Source organism: Erithacus rubecula (genome assembly GCF_903797595.1).
Source record: "Erithacus rubecula genome assembly, chromosome: 3".
NCBI lineage: Eukaryota > Metazoa > Chordata > Aves > Passeriformes > Muscicapidae > Erithacus > Erithacus rubecula.
In genome coordinates, this window is record NC_136689.1 from 132,646,285 (window position 1) to 132,667,465 (window position 21,181).

Consider the following 21,181-nt stretch of genomic DNA (forward strand, 5'->3'; position numbering starts at 1 on the left):
AATGCAGAAGCTTGACAAATTCCAGCACTGGGCAAACCTCATAAAACTCAACAGGTAGAGGTACAATGTCCTGCACTTTTGATCAGTGACATATTCTCATCCTGAATAAAATAAACTATATATTTAACAGTACTAGAAGTGGTGGCAGCAGATCAAGTGAAATTGTTACTCAGCTGGTGAAGCTCTGTCTGCAATATTAAGCCAAATATTTCACCTCCCACTTCAAGAGAGAGATTGGTAAAAACTCAAGAGTTCAGAGATTAGTCAGAGGTTTAAAGAACATGCAAAAAGTTAAGGCATCTAGGCTTAATTAGTCTGACAAAGAGAAATCTAGGGCACCATCTAATAGCAGACCATAATGATTTCAGGAGCCATTACAAAGATAATGAAGCCAAACTTTTCTAAATATGCCAGATAATATAAAAGGGACAGTTTGGAAGATACAGATTTTACTTCAATAAAGGAGGGCAGAGCTGAAACAGCATACTCAAACTCTAGTGAAATCTTTAATCTTGGGGTTGGCTAAAGAATACCACAGCTGATCTGACTAGTCCTGCTTTGGGCAGGAGGATGGACTGGATGCCCTCTGAAGGACTCTTCCAATCAATATTTCTATGACTCATATAAACTTCTAAGTTTGTGCTGAATTAATGCAAAGCTTTTGCATATATATCATAATGTGTGAATGCAGTTCATAACTTCAAAAATGAATACTTGACATGAGTGTCTCTCAGTAACTTTATATGCAAATTTCTGTTACTAATTGGACAAAAGATGATCGCCATTAGGTTTGCATTTTCATAAAAAATCCCACACTTTGGATATATTTTTATTAAGAAAAATATATGAATAAATATTAAATAAGGAAGTTAGTATACAAATTTGAAAAATACTTAATTTTGTATCTGTTTTTAAAGTTTTGATCATTTGTCTCAAATTTGGGATTCCTCTTTAAACAACAGAAACTAAGAGCAGTAAGGAGTCCAAAATTAACTTTAGAACTTATAGTTAGAAAACCTATAGGACTTATAGAACCTCCCTAAAGGATGAGAAAGAGCAAGTTTAAAATTAACTTCATATGAAGTTTATATTGAATAGTATTATTTTAATAGTTGGCATTTGTGTAGCAAAGTATCTCATTTTAGGTTCTTTTCTTCCATAATTTGATGCATTTTTAAAATTATTGTTGAAAAATAACCAATTGTGCAAGGAATCAAAACCCTCTTTCTGATATATTAACCTATTTGGTTCATGTCTGCAACTGAACAAATTTGAGAGAGGACTCAATTTTTAGCCATAGACAAAAATTTACAGTCAGAAATAACTAACCAGTTCTTAAAGTCCATCTCTATCAAAGTGTAATTTTAGAATTATCATATATTCTAATGGTAGCATAAAAAAGCAATCAGTATTACAGCACATATTTCTTCTACCTGCAGCAAAAGAAACTAAAGACATGCAAGCTTTCAAGATTATGAATAGTGATTTTTCTTTTAACCTTGCAACTTTCTATACACTACTGATCCATAATTTTTTATGTGCAAGCTACAGATAGTTTCTACTGTTGTCTTTGAGTCATAGTATGAGAACTGAGCTAAGTCACAGAATCTCTCTCAAGTTAAGAACATCCACAGGAACATTTTCACAGATCAGTTTATGCATTACTTGGAAACATTACTGCAAAATGTTAGGATTCCATGACATCTAAGTCTTCCAAACTTCTAATCAAGAAAAATCCTTACTGTGTGCTGGAAAAACTAATCTGATGACTAAATTTCAGTTTCAGATGATTTCTTGACACTATGGAAGTAATTGGTAACTCATCTTTTAAAAAACAAGTGTCATATTTTCTCACAAAGCTTGTCAGACACTCACAAAGTGTGCTGGCAGACACTTGTCCTTGAAAAAGGAACTAATTAACTGTTAAAAAGTGGTAGGTGCACAGAACCCCTATAAACTAGCCTCATATTTCATCCTGCAAACCAAGTTTTGTTATTTTTCAGGATGTTTTATCTTCAAGTTTCCAAGTCTAAAAGCTCTCCTTGCATATCTGCAGAGAAGGATAGGTTATTCAGAGAAGAGTTAAGGAAAGTCAAGTATGGAACTTCTAGTCAACCTAGTCAATTAATGCTGAGCTTCATTCTTCCAAAGAAAATAACCATACATTAATTTATAATATAAAGTGAAAGAAGGTATTATCACTAGTTGTACTGTAAGTCAACTTGTTGGTAAAAGAAAATGTACTTTTCATAAACTTCATATTTTTCCTTCTGTCAGTACACTATGTATTTTTAGGACTACATCAGCATTTTGTTCAAAAGTACTCACTGCTTCAAACCTGTCATACAGGTTTGATCAGAATCTCATTTTAAATCCTAGTGGGAGCAGATTACAGAGGTAGAGGGATAGAGATGGGCTCGTTCCTTCATATCATGAAGACAGAACTTTGACATGGTGCTGGAAGAACATGGTTGCCTCATAATTCAGTCTGTCTATGTTTATTACACAGGAAACAAAGAAAAATAGAAACAAGAACATGTGAAAACCTTTTCTTTTTATCTATTGCATCTCATAGTTTACATAGTGGCATTGATTCTAAAACTGGACACATGGAAAAGATGTTTGTTTTAGTGAATGACATAAGAAAAATGCAATTTCAAGCCAAATAATCACTATTGTGTCTAAAATTTTAAGAAACTTATAGGGAAGGAAAGTTTCCCTTCTGAAGTAGAATGTTTTTCTCAGTATGGGAAAAGCTAAAAGTAAGTCTTCTTGACTTTGTTTCAACATAAAAAACTTTTTAAGCTCAAATATGCATTTGGAATCAGAAACAACCTTTAATACTCCAAAATACAGCTATGGGAATTTTCACATTAGAAAAAACAACCAAAAGGGTAAACATGGAATTACAGGCCCCAGATAATGTCATAGAATGCTCCACTTTGTCTAAGAGGTTGAATTACAGATTTTGTAAATCTATGTAAGAGCCATGTAAGAGGAAATGAATGTGCTGAGAGCAGGTAGTGTTTGCAATCAGAAGTAAAACTGCAATACAATGTTTCCAAACCTACACCTTCACATTTGAAAAAAGCTAAGGAGATGTGACAAGAGTATGCTCTTCTCTAAAATATATTAAATTTTACAGAAATCAAATTTTGATTGATCTTAGTAGAGATAGAATTAAACCCTTCTTCAAAATACAGTGTTTTCAAAGGAAGGCATTGTAATTGGAATTGACACTGTCTTTTCAGAAAAGAAAAGAAAGAGGCAAACTTAAAGTAAAGCTATTTCTTGCATTACAGAGAGAGTGACTGCAAGAAGAAAAAGGTGAAAGTGTGCTATTTTTCTATCTGCCCTGTATAGGCCAGCCTGGAAAGGATTTTCCACAGTACTTGATGTTTTTAATTAAATGTAACATAGCAATAATTTGTAGCATTCTTACTTTGGAGGCTTATGAAGCAATTGAAAACCATTATTATAGTGGCAGGAATTGAAAGCAGGTTAACTTAAAAGCAATTTTATTAAGTCTGCTGAATTTTTTTGTTCTGCTTTTGTTCCATGTAAGACCTTTACCAATGTATGAAATGTTCAATTGAGCTAAATGTACGTGTTTTACTAATGTGCTCCAGTGGTGTTCTTTACAAGTATAAATCCAAATAGATAATTTGGGGAGGTTTTTTTGTCTTTTTCTAAGAGGAAAAAAAATGTCACCAAGATTACTGAGAAATCTGGGAAAAGAAATACTGGAAAACATATTGTATATCTTGTATATCTTTTATACTATTGTTCAGTAATTTCAGTTTGGTTGTTCAGTTTTGTTCAGTTCTCCTTTCCTTTTCTCATTAACGTGTTTGAAAAAGGGAAGCCTGGTGCATCATCCCAGTGTACAGGTAAAAAACCACTAATTGAAATACCAACATTTTGATCTAAAAAGAAAGATGAGGGCCTGATCATCATCATGTTTTTCGAGGTAGTGCTCTCATACAAGTTTAACTAGAATAATTTTTGTAAGTAGGTATTTCCATGATCTGTTGCAGAGAACACTGGGAATGAACTGGCAGGTTGTCAGTAAAAGCAACTGCTCTCAAACAATATTTCTGAAGTTAAAATATAAAGCATAAGCCAAAGTAATATATAAAATATAACAGCTAAATACAGCTTTTTTTCATTTCTCTGATTTTTTTTTTTTTTTTTTTGCAAGCTAATATTAGAAATTATTTTTTTATAAAATTAGTTTAAAAGCTTTTTTGGACACACATTGAACTTTTGCTTTGCTCAAAACTAGAGAAATAGGGAGACTATTATGACAAATTGAGAAATTGTAATAACTGTTGGCTAGCTAGCACATTTAATCAGGATGTAATTTTCAATCAATTCTGTCTTCTGGTTGATTACAAGGAGAAAAGGCAAAACACATACACAGAAATGTACAAGAAGTTATGTAAAAGAATGAAATATCATCATTTTGAAAAATCTTTTTACATCCAGATTACTCTAAGAGTTATCTTCAAATGCTTAGAAGTGTGGTGTGTGATATGTACAATACAAAATATATAGAACGCAAACTTGAATGTAATAAAACCAATTAACTTTAAAATTATCAACCTTCTTACTGTCTTTTTTCTTTCATTATTAAGGTGTTTTATGTTTTGTAAACATAATGTGAAATTAGCATATTATGTGAAACAAGAACATAGCTCTAGGGTTTTTTTATACAGTCTGGAGTGTCTTTATACATCAAATATGATATACCACGTGTTTTAACCATTTTAAATAAATGTTCAACAAATGAAAAGGATAAAAATCAGAAACTCAGAAAAGATATTAAAATTAATCCAAAACATTCTCAAAAGTTCATTATGTATATCTCTACTGATTAACCATTGGTGATACTGGAATTAGGTGTCAAGTTCACTGAGAAAACAACATATAATATTTAGAAATTTTTTTTTATCTTATAAGATAAGCAATTTGAAAGATAGCTGTGAATAAAGAGGATACATAAAAATTAATTTAAAAAGCAGTCTGAATTGTGCTGGGCCCTTGTGGGTATTGCTAGGGAAATACCTCTGGATGCATCAAACTTCTAGGTTCCTGAAAAACATGCTGTAGGGAATGTCATTTCTCTATTAGAGTGAATGAATATTTCTGTAAGATATGAAATTTCTTCTCTGAAGTTTTATTGTTCTTCTTGTGTTATATTCAGTTTTGCTTTGTCGTTTACAAAAGCCTCCAGTACAACACGTATGCTCAATATTTATAAATCTAACAGAGTATTTACATGAGAAAATAACATAAACTTACCTTCAATCCTAGTTTTGTCATATTTTGACAAAATATATGTGATCTCTTCTAGGTAGGTATTTTATCTTTTTGCATACTAAGTACATGCTATATTGCACTACATAATTTTATACAGAATTATAGTGCACTTTCTTCTAAGAAGGTCAGTTTTAAAAAAGTACTCAGCAATAGTAATACATTTTCAACATATTAATTTTCCAAGTTCAGTATTAGAGAAATGATGCAATGATAGAATTTATGTTTTACCTAAAATCTGATCCTATCCGTTTTCCATTTTCTGGTTCTCCGGGATCTGGACATAAATTGGATGCCTGTTTAATACCTCCCTCATTTACTGAAAAAAACAAAAACAAAAACAACAACAACAAAATAAAATAAACAAAAAAGGAGATAAAATAACAACATTTTTAGAAAATACAGAGGTAAGCAATTAACAAATATGATAATATATTATTTTCATTTTAGGTCTTTTATAATTTTCTACAGAATATGATCACCCATATAAACTCCAGCTTCAATATATAAATTTATTCTCCCTCTAATAAACAAATCATGTATTTTCTGATTTTTTTTTCAAAAAAAATCACACAAGTGATTTTTTTTTCAATCTATTAATCAGCTATTTTGTTTGCTGGCAATATTATTGAATCCGTATGGAAATGGCATTATCATCTCTTTAGAAACATTAACATTTAAGGGAATGTTCATCAGGTTTAGGGCTCTCAGATTTTATTCTGAATTTACTCTAATACATGTCAACTCCACTAAGATCTGACCTTTTCTCCTTTAATTGTAATAAAACCTGAATGCATAAGCTTCTGCTGAATTATCCGTAATCAGTATTGAAAATGCATACATATCCAAATTATGGTGATCTGAAGGTAAACTCAAAATGCCAGTTTGATTTGCATACATTTATCTTACAATAAACCAAAATGGATCTTCAGAGAGAAACTTTCTGTGAACCATTCCCTGCATTTTTCCAGAAATTTTTATGTAAAAATTTTTCTGTAAAAATTTAAACACCTATTCATAAAACTGGAAAATTATCAAAAGGTGTTAGTCTGCTATTACTTGATAAATTCATGACTTCACAGAAAAAAATATATAAAAAAAAAAAGGTTGACATGAGGCCAAATAATTTGTATTAAGCAGAAAAATATTTTAACCTTTATTCTTCTTTATTACTGATGAACCTGACCAATGGGTTTGCTGCATAAGAATTTACTTCCCTTTAAGGAAAAAATTTGCATACAATTAGGGTAACCACACTACTGGACTTAAAAAAAAAAAAATAAATAAGTAGATTCTAATTATACTTTTAAAGGGTGTTCATTAACTTTCAGCTTTGAATGAAGAGGAATCTAATTCAGAACACTTGGGGGTTTCTCTTCCTTGAAATTTGCCTTCTTACACACACAAAAAGGGAAGAACTGGTTTGGTACCCCTGAGGAAGCCAAAGGCCAAATGCAAATGTTGCACTGGCTTAAACAGAAAACATCTCAACATAGCACACTGCTGAAAAAACCTATCAAGCTCAGTGCTTGTCAGTTGGAACCACAGTATTTACTCTCCTCTGTCCCAAGGCACCTGCAACATGTCAAAGGTTGCTCTAAAACCACATCAAGGCAATCTCTGCTCATCGGCATTTCCATGTTCAGGGCACTTTTGGGCCAGGAAGAGCTTTTTTCCTGGTTTCAGATTTCAGTCTTTTCCTCCTCCAATAGAAGTACATGTGATGAAATCATGCTAGCCACAGAAACCCATGTTCAAGCTAGTATTGAAATACATATATTTCCCTGGCAACTACAATTCCATAGACTGCATTTAATGAAGCTATGTTGTTGGATAAGCACGTCGAATTAACTCTCCCTTTGAAATACCGGGTGTTTCATTATGAGACATAAGAAACTCAGAATCATCAAAAGTTGCTTGCATATATATAAAAAGGCAATCAAACTTTTCTGACATTAAACATAGTTAAATATTATAGCTATAGTTAAAAATTATTCATGATGTCTGATAATAACATTATAGAAATTATAATAGTGCCATTTGCCCATGCATTGTATACCAATGCACACAGAAGAAAGTTTTACTGAAAAAAACATTAAATAGTGTTTAAATAATATTATTTCTATTTATTATAGCTCATTATTTAATATTTCAAATTATTATTCTATTTTTTTTACATTTTTCCCCATACACAGGTAATAGAGCAAATATTCATATAAAAATAATATTCTATCAGATTGAAAGACACAAGAACTATTATACACTTCGATTTCTGCCAGAAATGGAAACTTGAAAATCCTATTAGTTTTTGGCACCTTCTGTATATAGTTCCATTCCTTATAATACTCAATAGAATATAATTTTAAATTATAATATATAGACTTATAAATACTTATAAACAAAAATATAAAGGCTTATGTTAATGAAAATCAATGAGATAATTAATTTTTTTAAAAATTAAGACATACTGCAGTAAACATACAGAGGCAAGTGTTGTAGATAGATATTGATTTCTGATTTGATCCCAATTCCAAAATACATTTACACAATCTTAAATCATTTTGGTTTCTGTTAAATACCTAGTGAAAAGTAATTTCACAGTTTAGGATTTTTGTATTGATGCTACTTTTATAGACATAATGCTTGACTTTTCAGTCTGCAACCCTATGGAATTCCACAGATATCTGTCTATGTATATATATATATCTTTTTTACACCCCAGATGCTTATGCACAGTAAGCAGTTAAAGGGTTTCCTATAGTAAATTATGTGCATCTAGGGAAAAGATTCATTCATAGTCTGGTCATGAAACTGGTATCAAGAAACTCCACAGTTTTAACCCAAATTGAATTAGATCTGCCAATTAACTCATTTGTTAGTGTCACCACTTCTAAACTGAAGCTGATGCATGCTTGTTTCAGAGTGTATCATCATATCAAATATCTTCTGGCTTTACTCTATATGAATCACCTGTGCATTAGTATTGAATTTATACAACTGATACATTAAAAAAAGAAAGACAAAAAAAGATTAATTAAAATAATGAAAGTATGTATGAGAAAAAAAGAAAAAAAAAGAGAGAAAAAATTCTAAAGACATTGCTAATAAAAGGCACAATGTGAAATAGATACTTACTTATCCTTATTTTCACTAACAGTTGTATGTTGGTCATTGTTTTTCTTAAGGGAAAATATCTTATTTGTCATTGTAATGCAATGAATGACACTAGACCCACCTGAAGCCACACTAAAAATTAACATCCAAATACATAAACTTCTTAGGACATACTATCTCTTCAAACATTTTCAGCTACCAAAGTGGAGAATCAATTGCTAGACAATATAAAACCTTAGTTATCTATTTATTACAAGGTTATGATGACTAAAGGTACAAATCCCCAAAGTTTCCACCTTCAGTTATTATAGACTCATATATGTAATCTATTCTGCATAATCAATAAAAATGATAAATTTCCAGCTTCACATAGAATATCTGAACATATGTAATTATCTAAAGATCTTCAAAAATATGCTGATAAATTTCATAGCAATCTGCTTTGGATATCATGAGTATCTGGTAATTCATTATAAATATGGAATTCCTATTAAAGTTTATATAGTAGAAAATGTAGCGATTATTGCAAAATAATTTCTTATCATTTATTGTACTGTTATTGTATTATTATTTGTAACTCCAAAATCACAGAAGGGCTGTTAGAGACCTCAGTGATGTACTTTATAAACACTACTGTAATTATCCTCCTGTTACTTCTTCTGCATGATCACTCAATTTTCCTTTCACCCAATAGGTATATAAAGAATACTTTCTTAAAATACCTTGATACAAAGTTTTCAAGTAAACCAGAAATGTCTTACAAAACTATTTAGGTGATGCAGTTTAAAGAGAAGTTGAATATGGCAATACATGACATTACAGAAATTGAATGGAAATGTGTTTTGCTTTAGTTTTCTGACTTGCAAAGTTCTAAAGGGTCATTCTGCTTGGAGACAACTTTGTCTTAAAATAAAAATACCTTGACAGCTTAAAATCTACCACCAAAAATTAAAACGTATGCTAATATGTCCTGCTAAGTTCTGGAAACTGAATCCATCACTGATACTTTAAACAAATAATTAGTGTAAACATGTCCAACCTAGGGAGCATCAAAAGCAAGTCCCTTCAGTCCTGTGAAGAATAATGAAATGTGGTATAATCCAGCATATGCTAAACATTTCGTCCATTTTATTTACTTCTAAATATTTAAAATGTGGTTCTATTCCAAAAGGCCTCTATAAAAATGGCACTTTTTATTTCAAAATCATCCTTTTAATAAATTTAGAGACACATCTATTTAATTTGTGCTAGAAAGTTGCCTGACTCCTCATGGTTTGATCAGGAATTGGTCCACTGACATGTCAAGCACTTTGAGTTTCCAATTTCTGTAACTAAAATTGAAGGCACCAAGCATCTCCAGAATTTTTTAATCTATGCCTAGTTAATCAGTTAAAATTTCAAACTAAATGAATTTTTAAAAATTTCATATGTGACCTCATATGTGGTTTGCAGTTGTAAATGAGGATATGCTTTAGGCTGCACAGCATTTGATGCTACTACTAAGGTTCAAATAAAAAAAAAATTGATCTCTTACTCACATCTAAATTTACAGCTGACACCTAGAAGGCTGAATATTTGTTTCCTTGCAAATATTGTAAATTTATTTTGAAATTACTGACAAAATAACATGTCCTTCTACAATGCCAGATTTATAGAAAGGCTGTCTTTAGAGTAGAACCATACTTAAAAATTCACCATGCAGACTGGAGAAACCAGTTCTATTATGAGAATACATAAATAATTACACACAAACAGCACACCACAAACTTCACTCTTGCACTAGATAAAGGTAACGAAAAAGGAGTACACTCACAGATAGAAAACTTGTTGCTGTTGTCTTTCCCTGGAAACAATTTAAATCCTCTAGATTTAAAATCTATGGCCTTTTTCACTAGTTAAAAAGAACAAAAACAAAAACATGTATCAGGCAATACAATCTAAAATATTTCATTTGACAAATTTTATCATGGAAGTATATACAAATTAGAGTACTGGCTGTCTCACAAGTTCAGATTTTGTACCTTTGGTGTGAAACAATTTACAAAAATAAATATTGAGACCAATTAGTATTCCTGTATATCCTGACAGAGGAAAGAAGTGGTATTTGCAACTTAATTTTTCTCCTGTATAACTAATAAAAAAAGAAAACACAAATAAAAAGGCCAAAAATATTTCTTTCCATGCACCACGTAATTTGTAAAACATTCATGGAACTTGAAAAATACAAATAATTATAAATATGTTTGATCCAAAATAGCTGTTTTTTCCGTGTTGAGAAAAAAAAAGAAAATACATATTTTAATGTAGAAAATAAAATGCAGTCTAATGTTCTGCTTTTGGTTATGCAGCTGGTCTTTCTAGTTTGAAAAATGTTATTTGCAGAATGTGATATGGAAGGTAGCTGTCTCCCACCTCTCCTCTAAGCCCAGAGCTCATCTGTTTCTCTAAAAGTCCTTCTTGTGGGCTGGCTTTATGATACAGAACAGTTAATACAGGCAAACCTTGTGGCCTCAACATATCTTTGAAAGAAAACAGCTAATAAAAAGAGAATAAACCCAAAACTTAACATATATTAAAAATGCAAGTAAGAATAAGCAAACATCCTGCAAGAAACTTTCCTTTCCAGTCATTAAACTAAGTGCCTCATCTCTAATTTGCTTGACCAGTGAGCAGTGAATTATACATTAAAATGGACCTGTTTAAAAAATTCTAAATTTTACATATAAATTGATTTTAGGTACAATATACTTAAGTGGCTTTATAGCCACTACAGCAGCTATATATTTTAAAGAAACTATAAAGAAGAAAATGTTTTATTTTGGCTACAAGCAAACACTGCTGACGAAGACAGTATAGATTAAAGTATCTATGTCTAGGATAACTTAAGCTCATACACTCTATCTCATCAAATAAATTTTCATACCCATTACTTCTTACAGACAATTCAATGGATATTCAAAGAACCTTTACATTAGTTATAAATATCATAGTAGAAAATACTATTTATATATTTTTATAAGTAAAAGTATCATTACTAAGTACAAGAGCAGAACCAGATTCAGAAGAAAGAGTGTACTACTCAGAAAGACAATTTATACAATAGCTACAGGATGGGTTAATAAATATTTTTACACTTCTGATTGAAGAGACCGTATTTTCTTATAAATACACAAGCACTATTATCTCAAAAGGCAACATGTAATTTTGCCTGTGTGTTATTACAATGTAAGGTATAAACATTGATAATGGTTCTGGGAAATACATTATTTGCAGAAGTGACACATATATGTTACCATGAAGTATTAGATTTTGGGGTTTTTTTACTCTTAATTGGAGAAGACCCTCCCTCTCTCCAAATTAATTTAAGTCCATAAGCAAGTTTATCCTCAGTGGAAATAACAGACCCAAGAACTCTACCTACATACAGCAGAGCAAATACTGAAATAACAGTAATGCTCTCTTGTCATTTTCTGAGCTTTCTAAAGTGTTATTTATATGTAAATAGGAATGTTGGACTATAGCTCTAACCCTCTTTTGGCTTTCTTTGAGGATCAGTATAAAGTAACTCCTCATCAATCAGAAGACAGGCTTAGTCATTCTTCCAGCATCTAAGCAAGGTGGGAATGGTCTTGAATAGCTCAGGTGCTGGAATGGGTTTAATGTTCTCATTAGAGATATGTTTGTCCTTTATTTTCAAAAGTTATCAAAACAACACACTTACAAAGGAAAACCATCCTGTATATTTTTTTTCATTTGTTTCTGCTCATTCTGAAATGTGTAAATGGCATATCCCTAGTTCATGTACACAAGAAGAGTTCACAAGATCGAAGGTAGAACTGAAAGTAGTTATGAGTGTCTTGGTGACCACAGTGAAATCAGCCAAAGATTTTTGCATCACTTTGCCAAGACTAATAAATACCACTAGGAAAGCAAGCAATTCCAGGTCTCTAAAGAACCTTTACAAGAGAGGAATTTTACTCTTAACTGGAGTTTGTATGTTAATTTACTGAACAGTAGTTTCTGAATACACTGTGAAGGAGTAATTGTAGAAATTTATATGGCAAACATCCCAACACTATGTTTTGGGCTGCAAATGCATGAACATGCATAAAAATAATCCCACCATCACAAAAATCTCCTATCCAATAAATAGATTATTTTATACTTGGCAAAATAAGGATTACTTTATATGTCAAACTGAAAAGTAAGTACTGAAAGTGGATTTCACTTTTCAGAAGTCTCAGAGGACGGATTCATGACATCTAACTGCATACTTGTACACATCTAAACCCATCCACAAAGAAAAACACACTCTAAGAGATCAGTTAATCTGGTCAAAAAATACCTTTTTTGGCATGAGATGAGTTTATATGCCTATTTCTCTCAAAGTGTTCAGATGCAACAATGTTACTAGTATTTAAATATGGTCAGATTAGTATGTTCTCATATATTTGAACAGTCAAGAGCCAAGAAAATAGAATACACCAATGAAGTAGGATATCCCTGTGAAACATACAAATATAATAGCAAGGTAGTGATAAGACAAAAGATATTCTAAAAATAATTTGCATTTATAAAAACCTATATGACATAACCACCTTTCCAGTGTTGTAATTCAAGGGGAGGCTTCAATATTTATTTTTAATACTACTTTAAATACATATGGCTTGTATGTTGGTTGGTTGGTTGATTTTAAATTTATGTATAAAGACAGAAAGTTTGTTTAATTGTATTGTTTAATTTTGGAGGAGAAGAAGCACTGATGCACATCTATGTGAATAAATCCCTGACAATACCGAATCTATTTTTGATCACATGACTGGTTGAAGCATAAAGAGTAGCATCAGAACTCTGTGAAACCAAATCAGGGACTATGTCAGAACCCTGAAAATAATTTAGACATCCACCTTGGGATTTCTGCTCAACACTGCTCACGCTTCTTTCCTAGTTTGAGTCCCTCTAATACAAATACACAAATATTATTATAGAATTATAGAATGGTTTGGGTTGGAAGGGACCTATAGACCATCTAGTGCCAAGTACCTGTTCAAGTACCTCACCACTCTCATGGTAAAGAACTTAATATCTAATCTAAAGCTGCCCACCTTGACCTTAAAGCTATTCCCCCTTGTCCTATCACTACATGCCCATGTAACAAGTCCCTCTACAGCTCTCTTGTAAGTCTTCTTTAGATAACTGAAGGTGTTCCAAAGTCTCCACAAAGCTTTCACGCTTCAGGCTGAACAGTTGCACCTTTCTGTCCCTCTCACTCTTTCTCTGTAACTCTAATGTTAGAAGACCAATATTTTCTGTAAAGAAGGAACATGGAACTGAATGCTTTATTAAGGAGATAAGGATATGAACAGTTCCAGATTAAAGGAAGTCTATGTAAGAACTTTTACATTACAGATGTGTGAGCTACTGTTCATTCATTAGACACACAATAGAGTCATGTACATCTTTCAAGCAGCCAATTTAATGTGAAATGTGTTCAGAATTATTTTCTTGAAGTTTTTGACCAAAATGGTCTCTCACGTAAGATAATGAAGATTCTAATACTTACAGGCAAAATTTTAGGCATGCATAAAGATTAAAATATTCTCTTTTTTATCTTTAATAAAATGCTGTGCAATTATGTATATTTGTGTGAATTCATATTTGCATGTATGCATTATATGCAGACATGCTACATACAAACATTTGTAGAAGAGGACTTGATCAAACAACTCCAGCATTTTATATTTCAGGATAGGCACTGCATTAAAAAAGGGCCTCAAATAAAGAAATTTTAAGCACAGATATAAAAAAACCCACTTAGATGTAAAATTTAAATAACAACCTGAAGTACAGTAAGCGCTCAAACATTAGAAACGAAATTCAATTTAAATGGTGATTGTTCAATTGACACAGTTCCAGCTTCATTGAAAAAGTGTGTCCTGAGGGCCAAATGAGAAAAACAATTCAAAAAGCAAAATTTGCTTCTACAATATCGAAGAAAGAGAGTATATAGTCACATGAAAGACATTTGTTTAAAACACTGCCAACCCACAAGTACACATCTTTGTTTTGGTTACGCAACAGCATTCATGTTACAGAAGCATCCAGCTTGCCCTTTCTATATTTTGTACATTTTCAAATTAAATATAAACAATATTTAAAATGCTGGGGAGTATAACACCTCTGTTCTATGCAAAGCAGGCACTCAGGTTGCAATATTCAAGTAACTATACAGAAAAATGGAAAAAGCCCTTCCCTTCTCCAGAATTGCTCTTACTTTATATTCACTATCACTCAGCTAACAGTCATGGAGAACAATATGCTAACATCAAAGTCATTATTTCCAGACTGCATATCCAGCCCTACTTAAATTATGTATACAAAAGTTTAATACTATGGGAAAGCAAGTTATCCAAGAAATAAAGAGTAAAGAGTAAATTTTCAACTGCTTTCTGAAGTGGCAAAAAAAAACATTTGTTTGGAATACAGGGTCGAACTGATTTTGACTTGTGCAGAACCAGTAATTTAATGATTATTTAAAATCTTTGGTATGTGATGTTGACAGATTTCATTCACAATAACACAATTTCTAGTGATAGAAACAAGAGTATTGTATACTTTGGACTTCCAACATGGGTTGCATGTTTGAAGATATGCCAAATACATGATGCATGATACTTCCAGTAAACCTTTAGAATATGCCTAATTTATTGTATTTCCTCTAGAAATATATCTGCTGCATAAATGCATTGAACTTACTAGTCATATGAAGGCCAACTACCTTTTTTTTTTTTCCATTTACGTCATATTCACTATGCATGTGACACCAATTACCACAATTTCCACATTCTAACAATGCAAGAGTTAAATATACAGATACCTTTGAGATCACCACTAAGAAAATCTCCAAACCTAGAGATTACCTAAATAAACTACATTATAACCCAACACACCAACTAACGTAGCACTATCTTCTGGAGTCTTGCTGCACCTTTAAAGTCAGCATTAGAGAACATGAATTTTCTTCAGTTTTTACAGTACAGCATGAACTGCATAGATTAACCATTTCTTAAATATGAAAAGACATACAGAAGATGAACAGACTACAAAGTGGTGAACAGCCACTTTTCATACTAATACATTTTTTCCCTTTCTACTACTGAGCTGATCTCAGTTTTTTTATTTACTACCCATCCTGTCCACCCATTTCCCCATATGTCCCTGCCCTTTAAACTCCAAAGTGCCCTGGTCAAAACAAATTGTATAGAAGATTTATATTCCAAATTACTGCAACTGCTGCATTACTACAGTGAATTATTGTACTGCATTACTAATTTAAAATTATCAACATTGCAGTTTTTCTAATATATTTTATATTATATGTATATCAAACTTCTCTAATTTGGAAAAAAAAATATAATTTAAAAGGAAGCAAGTACATTTGATGTGCGAACTTTAATATTAAATTATAATTTCACTACTTCTTTTATATTCTAACTAAAATAGATCAGTTTTATACCAATTTTTTGGTCAAAGTAAAAAAACCTGAAATACCAAGGGAAAGTAATGACACAACACATCAGATAAATATCAGTTATAGAATCAAACATTGACAGGGTAATGAAAAACAATTAAGAACTGCAGGAATGGGAAGAAAACAACATGAGTAAGAAAAACAAGTTGTGAAGAGAAAATTGACAAGGGAGTATAAAAGGTAATAATTCAATTAAAACATAAACACAACGAATTTATTTAAATAAGTATGACTGGTTTTCTTTTTCCCTTTCTTGCTTCTAATCACTCCAGACTTGACTGTTGGATTTAAAATTATTTCTTTTCCATCTTCCAAATGGGAAGATATCAAGAAGTTTAAGACATTATTATGACTTTTTGTCTAATAAAAATCTTGACATTAACGAACCATCCATTATAAATTCATCCACCAAACAGAACATATCCATTGAATTTGTTGCACATATTAAATGGGTATTTCCAAAAGTATAATGAAATATTAAACAAATGTAATTCAGTGATTAAATGTTTGAGTGCTGGATTACATTTGTGTGATGCTTATTTCTTGAAATTTTTAAATTTTCTAAGAAAACTTCTTGTATACAAATCTTCTTATATACAAATAATTTCAGAAATCATACTGCCAAATATTTGCTTCAGACTCCCATCATTGTAGTTCTGGGTTTCACTAACAAGAACAGAGAAACCAAAGACCCTGAAGACCTGTGCACATTGATTACCTATTAGACTTAAAAATATTTAACAGCTTTTGAAAAAACCTCCCCATCTTTACTCCACCTTTCTTCTTCCTGCTTCTAAGTAAACCTCTCAAAAATAGGATATGTGAATACATAATTTATAACAAGTCCTTAGAAGTTTTATATTGAATAATCCCAAAGTAATGATCTATCATACACTTTTATCATAACCTTTCAAAAAAAATTAATGATAAATTATTTTCTCTTAACATCCTTTTGTTCTCAAAAGTTTCATTAGCATGTGATTTAATTTCCTGCAACAAACCTTAAAATCTTCCTGCCTTCTACCATCATAAATTCTCCTGTAAGATAGGAGGAAAAAGAAATGCTGTTTAATAGGGAGCACCCAGTAGCAAGATGTTTTTTTTCCCTGATTCATTTTTTTTGTGGTCATTACTAAGATACTGCATAAAGCCAAATATCAAAAAGCATAAGGCAAGTACTCTTACAGAAGAAAGGGGAAAGGACAGAGAAATTACAAAGGCTTACAAAAAAGTGATAAAAAAACATAGAAAAAGATAGAGAATTGAGATAAACATAGAAATAATAAAATTTTATTAAAAAAATAGTTAAGGAAAATTACCAAAACATACATATTTCCTCAAACTGAGAATATATGGTTAAAAATTTGGATATGCTTAGTGACATTTCTAGTTTTTAAAAAGAGAAAATTGGACTAATAATTTTTTTTTTTCTTTTTAATTCAGAATTCTCCTGAAATTATTTTCCTAATAGAAAAATTGAGACATGAACTACTACATGATGACTAGACTCATTCATTAAACTTGTTGGCAGTATTTGAGCCTGAGTCTGCTAAGCAATTTTTTTCCCACCAACTACTATATCTCTTTTTCAGACAGTTTATTTTTCTAAACTTATTACTTACAAACTGTACTAGTGGCCTTTTTCATTCTTTGCACCTGGTACTCATTTGTTTCTCAGAGCATTTAATTAGATTGTACATTTATTTCCATACTAAAATGAACATTGAGAACAGGAATAGAATAGAATAGAATAGAATAGAATAGAATAGAATAGAATAGAATAGAATAGAATAGAATAGAATAGAATAGAATAGAATAGAATAGAATAGAATAGAATAGAATAGAATAGAAGCAATAGAATAGTTGGAAGGGACCAAAAGCAATTGATACTCAACTGCCTGACCACTTCAGGGCTGACCAAAATTTAAGTCATATTATTCAGCACACTGTAAAAATGCCTTTTCATATTTGGCCATATGCCTCTTAGCATATCTTTAGATAGTAAAAGTAAGTTATATAAGCCCTCAAAAGAAAATGTTCTAAAATATCTCTCATGGTGTATGCATATACACAAATAAAAAAAATCTAAAGGCTTAATAAGTAAAGTATATTGTTAATATAAACTATAGAACAATTCAATGGACTAAAAGCATTACTAAACTCTGAATTCATCACATGAAACAAAACTAAAAGAAAACAAAAAAAAATTCAGATTATCCTCTATTACTTTAGTCATGATAAAGCCAACAATTCTTGAATATTTAAACAGGAAAAAGCCCCAAAACCACCCACGTGGAAATTTTATGTTTCTATCATGTTTAATTGTCTTCTTGTTTTCACACCTCAAAAATACAGATCATACTAGAAATTGTGATTGCAGTATCAAAAAGAATTTCTACTGAAATCTCAGTGTTTGAAGTTCCTAAGTTTAACTGAATGAAAGTGGTTATGGATATCCTTTCCAGCCCCCTGCCCCCTTCTTCTGAATTGAGGATATAAACTTTCCTGAATTTAACCACTTGATTTCATTAGAACTAAGAACACAAAATGTGCTGTTTTTCACTACCAACTATCCTATCTAAATATATTTTTCATTAGCCTGATGAGAAGTAAGCTTCTCACCCTCCATCTAGTCCTTCCTCCTTCAAGGTTTCATGGTTCCAAAAGCAAGAACTCTTCTTACTCACCTGCCTAGTAAAAATATTTACTAACTTATCCTTACTTAAGTTCTCTGCATACTGACATTCACTTCAAAATATATTCTTTCATCCTGCCTTACATTTTATTTTGTTAGGTGGGATGATCAGAAAAATCTAACACCATAATAGTACCTTTATTTATCTGATTCAGTCTGAATTCTTGTTGATGAAAAAACTATAATCATGTGCAGTGCTCCTCAAGAGATCTCACTACTGCCTTGTAAAATAATACTTGTATTTCCCTACATTTAAGAAAAGTCTTTCACCAAATGCACCTAAGGTTCATTTTTTTCAGTTAATAAGCTTAGAGAAGACATTAATCAGTCAGCCTTTGACACAATTTAAATTATTGTTGAGGTCCAGGTTGCATATATAGTACAGTAATTTATACCTAACAGTTGAATTTTGGATATATCTAAATCTCTAGTTCTCTCTATAAAACTCGTTCATGCATAAACTTCAAAATATGTTTACAAAACAAAAGAGTATTGCTATTGTCTAGTCATTCTGAAATACCTTATTCACAGAACAATCCCATGGAAGGCCAACAATACCACTCTTTTTCTGAAGTTGTGATTTTGCTAAAGTATCATAAAACTGCACTATTCAAGTCTTACTACCATTATTCTCAAAATAACTTACAGCTAAGTCTATATGTACAATAAATTTTTGCAGTTTCAAATATTCACACATACATATAATAGGTTTTAGTAATTATATTCAGTATATTAATTTTTGTCTTCTCAATTATGAATTAATTTGCATAATTTGTGAGTGTAATTCTTAAAATGCAATCTAGAGCACAGCAAAAAAAAAAGCATTTCCAAAGTAAAAACTAATTTTTAATAACTATTAAATAGAGAAAAAATTATTAAAAGAAAGTAATGTAAAATTCTTAAGTAAGTCTTATATAATTCCATAGTTATTTAATACACTGAGTTTTTAAACTTCTGTGCATAATACATTGCCAAAGAGAGGTTGAAATACTTCAATGTAACCTAGAGAAAACTCTATAGAAATACCTCTGGAACATCCCTTTATGATAAAAATTCCTTCAAGTCAATTAGCAACTATCACACATTCACAAAAATTCCTTCTGAATATGTCTCTGTATTTTTAGTAGGGAATGTTCAATGGGAAAAAAATTTACAGGTTATTTATTTAAGGTAGTTTGATATGTTTTAATGGCTATGATCAAATATAGGTGTTTGCTGAGTAAAAATGATAATTTTTTTACTCAGTTTAAGAATATCCCTTTAATAGCATGCACACATATACTGTTCTGTGAGCATCAGACACAGTAAAAAATTTTAAGGTTTTTGTATAGTGAACGCTAGCAAAATCAAGACTTTCAAGGCTGCATGAGGGAATAACATGCACACAGAACTAGGTGTGGCCCTTCTCCACTAAGGCCTATAAAAGTCTGATTCCATTTGTGTGTGGGTAGTCACACCTTTTGGTACCTGAAATACTATCTTAATATGTGAAAAATTAGCACCACAACATTATTTTAGCACTATCTTGGTGTCTAAATTATTCTCCCTTTTTTAATAATCTAATGTTTAGCACTTTATTTTAATAAAATAATTTAGAAGTACATGCCGTACCCATGTCAAGATATTAAAGAGTAGGTCAGAGAAGAAAGGAACACAGGAAACAGTAGAAAGGATACTGCAGTGTAATTATTCCAGAGGAAATGGGAAAATCTAAATGTGTATCACAATTATTGCCATGTTTAACTCCCATTCTTACAGCTTTAAATTAGAAGATATTGTTACAGATCCTCATGTGCTCCCTCATAAATGAAAACAATCCTGTTTTCTTTAACTTGACCAAAGACTTTCTGGAGTGAGTGCACAGCCACACAACTAGTACAAACCAAGCTACTGAATAATTTATACCAGCCAATAACCAGAAAATACTTTAGATCTCCACTCAAATTAATACAAATTAAACATAAATATCTATTTAATGATTTCTATTTTATATGCAAACCAAAGACTGTTTGCTTTTCATTTATTCTATTTAATTATGTATTTTAAAATTCTGAAAAACTGCAGATCTCCATTTCAAAAGGTGTTAGTAAATGAAGCTACAATAACTTACATTAAGTGGCTATCTGGTAAGACAACAGATTCCAAATAAAACTGTCCTTACAAAATATCAATCATATAATGATTGCTTGGGCTCTCAAAGGAGCTTCTCATCAATATTTTTGTGTTTATAAATTTTTCATGTACAACTGATTAATATGAAACACATAATAAAATTCAAAATGTCGAATAAAGGGTATTCAGCAACATTAGCCTGCAAAAGTAAGCTGATCCTTTTCTGAAATTGTGTGTTTTAAAGCATACCACGTGTAATTTTTTTCTGAATATCTGCTGGTTAAATTAAGATATTCCAGCATTACTTTGTGTCAGCTTCATGTTTCAGATATTGACATTTACTTTTTAACACACAGCATCTCAATATAGAAATATATAAGAACTTTAGCTGTAACACTTTAATATTTGCT

At 31.1% G+C, this 21,181-nt stretch overlaps 1 protein-coding gene and 1 long non-coding RNA gene across 4 annotated transcripts in view; one reads left to right on the forward strand and one right to left on the reverse strand.

Annotated features, from left to right (window-relative positions):
- The window catches only part of CSMD3 (CUB and Sushi multiple domains 3), a 568,112-nt gene that overhangs the window by 314,080 nt on the left and 232,851 nt on the right, over positions 1-21,181 (reverse strand). For 2 of the 3 annotated variants that reach the window (XM_079302231.1, XM_079302230.1), the window contains 2 exons: positions 10,247-10,324; positions 5,551-5,638 (listed from right to left, as the gene is read on the reverse strand). In XM_079302231.1, the coding sequence (XP_079158357.1) occupies positions 5,551-5,638; positions 10,247-10,324 (166 nt within the window). The remainder of the gene's footprint in view (positions 1-5,550; positions 5,639-10,246; positions 10,325-21,181) is intronic. The other variant, XM_079302232.1, reaches the window with a different exon arrangement.
- The window catches only part of LOC306800288, a 448,386-nt gene that overhangs the window by 313,540 nt on the left and 113,665 nt on the right, over positions 1-21,181 (forward strand). The gene's annotated exons all lie outside the window — the stretch shown is intronic.